Source organism: Pteropus vampyrus, unplaced genomic scaffold (assembly GCF_000151845.1).
Source record: "Pteropus vampyrus isolate Shadow unplaced genomic scaffold, Pvam_2.0 Scaffold173, whole genome shotgun sequence".
In the NCBI taxonomy this organism is placed as follows: domain Eukaryota; kingdom Metazoa; phylum Chordata; class Mammalia; order Chiroptera; family Pteropodidae; genus Pteropus; species Pteropus vampyrus.
The window spans coordinates 1,358,119-1,360,703 of record NW_011888954.1 but is presented as its reverse complement, the minus strand read 5'-3'; the positions used below and the strand labels follow the sequence as shown (position 1 = coordinate 1,360,703).

Sequence of the window (2,585 nt, the reverse complement as noted above, 5' to 3'; positions counted from 1 at the left end):
GGCTGTCGAGTGAGAGTCCCACCGTGTCCTCTCTGTCTCGGCCCCGCACGCATTCTCACCACCTCCCTTCCTTTCCCCCTCTCTCGGCTCTCACTCTGTCAGGATAGCTCATGCTGGAGAATGTTTTAGAAGTCAGACTACCCGCCTCAATTCCCTCATCTGACCAAGACATATACGTTTTCAAACTACAGCCATTTCGTAGCTTCACAGTTCCATCCTTTCAGGTCCTTCCGGCTCAGAAGGAAGTGGACTGGCATTTATCTGGATGGACTTCACTTACCAAGTCATTTGGGTTTCTTTCAGGGAACTCGATGTGCAATGGCATTTTAAGTTATCATGTTGTCATGTTAATGGAATATGCCCACTTAAATATATATACGTTGGAGTAATTTTTCTCCAAAGTATGTACTATCCTTCTTTAAAGCAGGTGGTGCCATACGAACACATTTTGAATGACTCACTGTAGACATTAATAATTAACAGGGAAGGAACTAAAATATAAGAGACTCAGAAGGTAATTATTTTTTATTATTAAACTCTTTACTGATGAATACGGGACCAATGTGCTTTTCCGTTAATCTGTAGTGATAGTCTTCCCAATTTGCATAAAATATTAAAGAATTAAATTTCCCCAAGTTTAAATTTCCTTCCACAAATTTTTCTCAGATCTCCAGCAACCGCTCTTACTTTGCTATAGTCCATTCTGCGGCTGTAAAAATGATCTAGCACAAATTGGTTTTGTAAATGGTTTTCCTCATAGCACTCCAGTGTTTCCCGGGTTTCACAAAGGCCCTCCATCAAATTGGTTAAAGAATGACTGCTTCGCGATACCGGCTCTGCGCACTGGGAAATCCGCGCATTCTATGGTGATGTCACATAGAAAAAGTTATTATCGGGTGTCACCCATCCAAATATAAGAAAAAGGAGAGGTGGCTAGGAAGAGAAGAAGGGATAAACTTTATAAGTGAGCATTTTAGTGTCTCTCTCTCCTCTCCTCCCTTCCCATCCCTGAGCCCCCTCCACACACACACACACACACACACACACACACACACACACACACACAGACACACCTGGAGTCAAACAAGTAGAGTTTTCTTTTTCGTCGGAAAGAGTTTATTGGGAATAGACTGGAATACTTTTTTAAACTGATTTACATTTTTTTAATCCACTGATCTGTGAGATCTGCCCACCAGCGATCTCTGCGAAGCTTCTCCCGACCCTTCTCCTGCCCAAGTAGTTGGTGCTTCCTGTACACACTTCTATTCCAGAGCTTTTCTTCTAAGCTCCTCAAGGGTGGGGATGACTTCTCATCCATTTCTTATTCCCCAGTGCCTAGAAATTAATATATTCCCAATAAACATCGAGTGGTTTCCTCATCTGTAAAATAAGTTTGGATGAGATCATTGCTCAGGTACCAGATCCAACATTTTTTGGTCTATGATTCGGTTTTCACCAGTTCATTTCTCCTACCTGTAGGATCCAGATGTGATCAACACCGCTTTGCCAATAGAATATGGCCCACTCATGGAAGAGGAAGAGAAAGTGCCCATGAGGCCCAAATGCCCTGAGGGAATTCCTCCTCTCCTTGTCTCCCCTCCCCCCACGAAACGGGAGACGGGGCCAGATCCAGCTGCCCCGCCACCCCCGCCTTCCGCTCCCTCTGGCAAAGCTGTGAAGAAGGCAACAGCCGCAGAAGTCCCTGTCCGGGTCACTAGAGGCCCAGCCGTGGAAGGGGGACACATTAACATGGCGTTCGCTCAGTCCAACCCACCATCGGAGCTGCACAAAGTCCAGGGATCCAGAAACAAACCAACCAGCCTATGGAACCCAACTTACGGCTCATGGTTTACAGAGAAACCCACCAAAAAGAACAATCCTCCGGCAAAGAAGGGACAACATGACAGGGGGAATGTGGGACGTGAAGGAAGCTGTATCGTCCCACCTAACATTGCGACTGGCAGACTCCCAGGTGCCTCTCTGCTCCTGGAGCCATCTTCACTGACTGCCAGCATGAAGGAAGTGCCTCTGTTCAGGCTGCGTCACTTCCCGTGTGGAAACGTCAACTACGGCTACCAGCAGCAGGGCTTACCGTTAGAGGCCACCACAGCCGCCGGAGCTGGTCATTATGAGGACACCGTTCTGAAAAACCAGCCCGGGCCCTGAGCCCGTCGGCACGCGCTTCTCTTCCCTGGGAACCCTGAGCCCAAGGAAGGGACAGGTAATGGCTCCCTCACAAACCGGAGACCAAACATCACTTTTCATTTTGTGCCAACTTGTTTTGAAGTGCCACATAAAAAGCTGTATTTTCAAAATGCTTTGGAAAGGTTTTGAGCATGGGTTCATCCGATTCTTTCAAAAGAAGAAAAATACCGTAAAGACAAGTGAGAAATACATGGCGCGGGTTTGGCTGCATAAGGTGTTAAGCATGGTTGACGTTCACATCCTCACGCTTCCTTCAAACTGTGTGTGCTCTGCTCCAATGAGTCAGAATTCGCCGCTCACGTGTTTCCTCGTTGGAGTCATAGATTTTTCCCTACCTTGTTGATGTGGGCCTGGACCTCTTAAGGGAACAGGGAACGGAA

At 46.9% G+C, this 2,585-nt stretch overlaps 1 protein-coding gene across 1 annotated transcript in view; it reads left to right on the top strand.

The window, feature by feature from the left end:
• Positions 1–2,258, top strand: part of ALK (ALK receptor tyrosine kinase) — a 653,478-nt gene extending 651,220 nt beyond the window's left edge. Inside the window, exon 30 of the mRNA XM_011370765.2 lies at positions 1,480–2,258. Coding sequence (XP_011369067.1) covers positions 1,480–2,166 — 687 coding nt within the window. The 3' untranslated portion in view covers positions 2,167–2,258. The remainder of the gene's footprint in view (positions 1–1,479) is intronic.
• Positions 2,259–2,585: the final 327 nt, after the last annotated feature.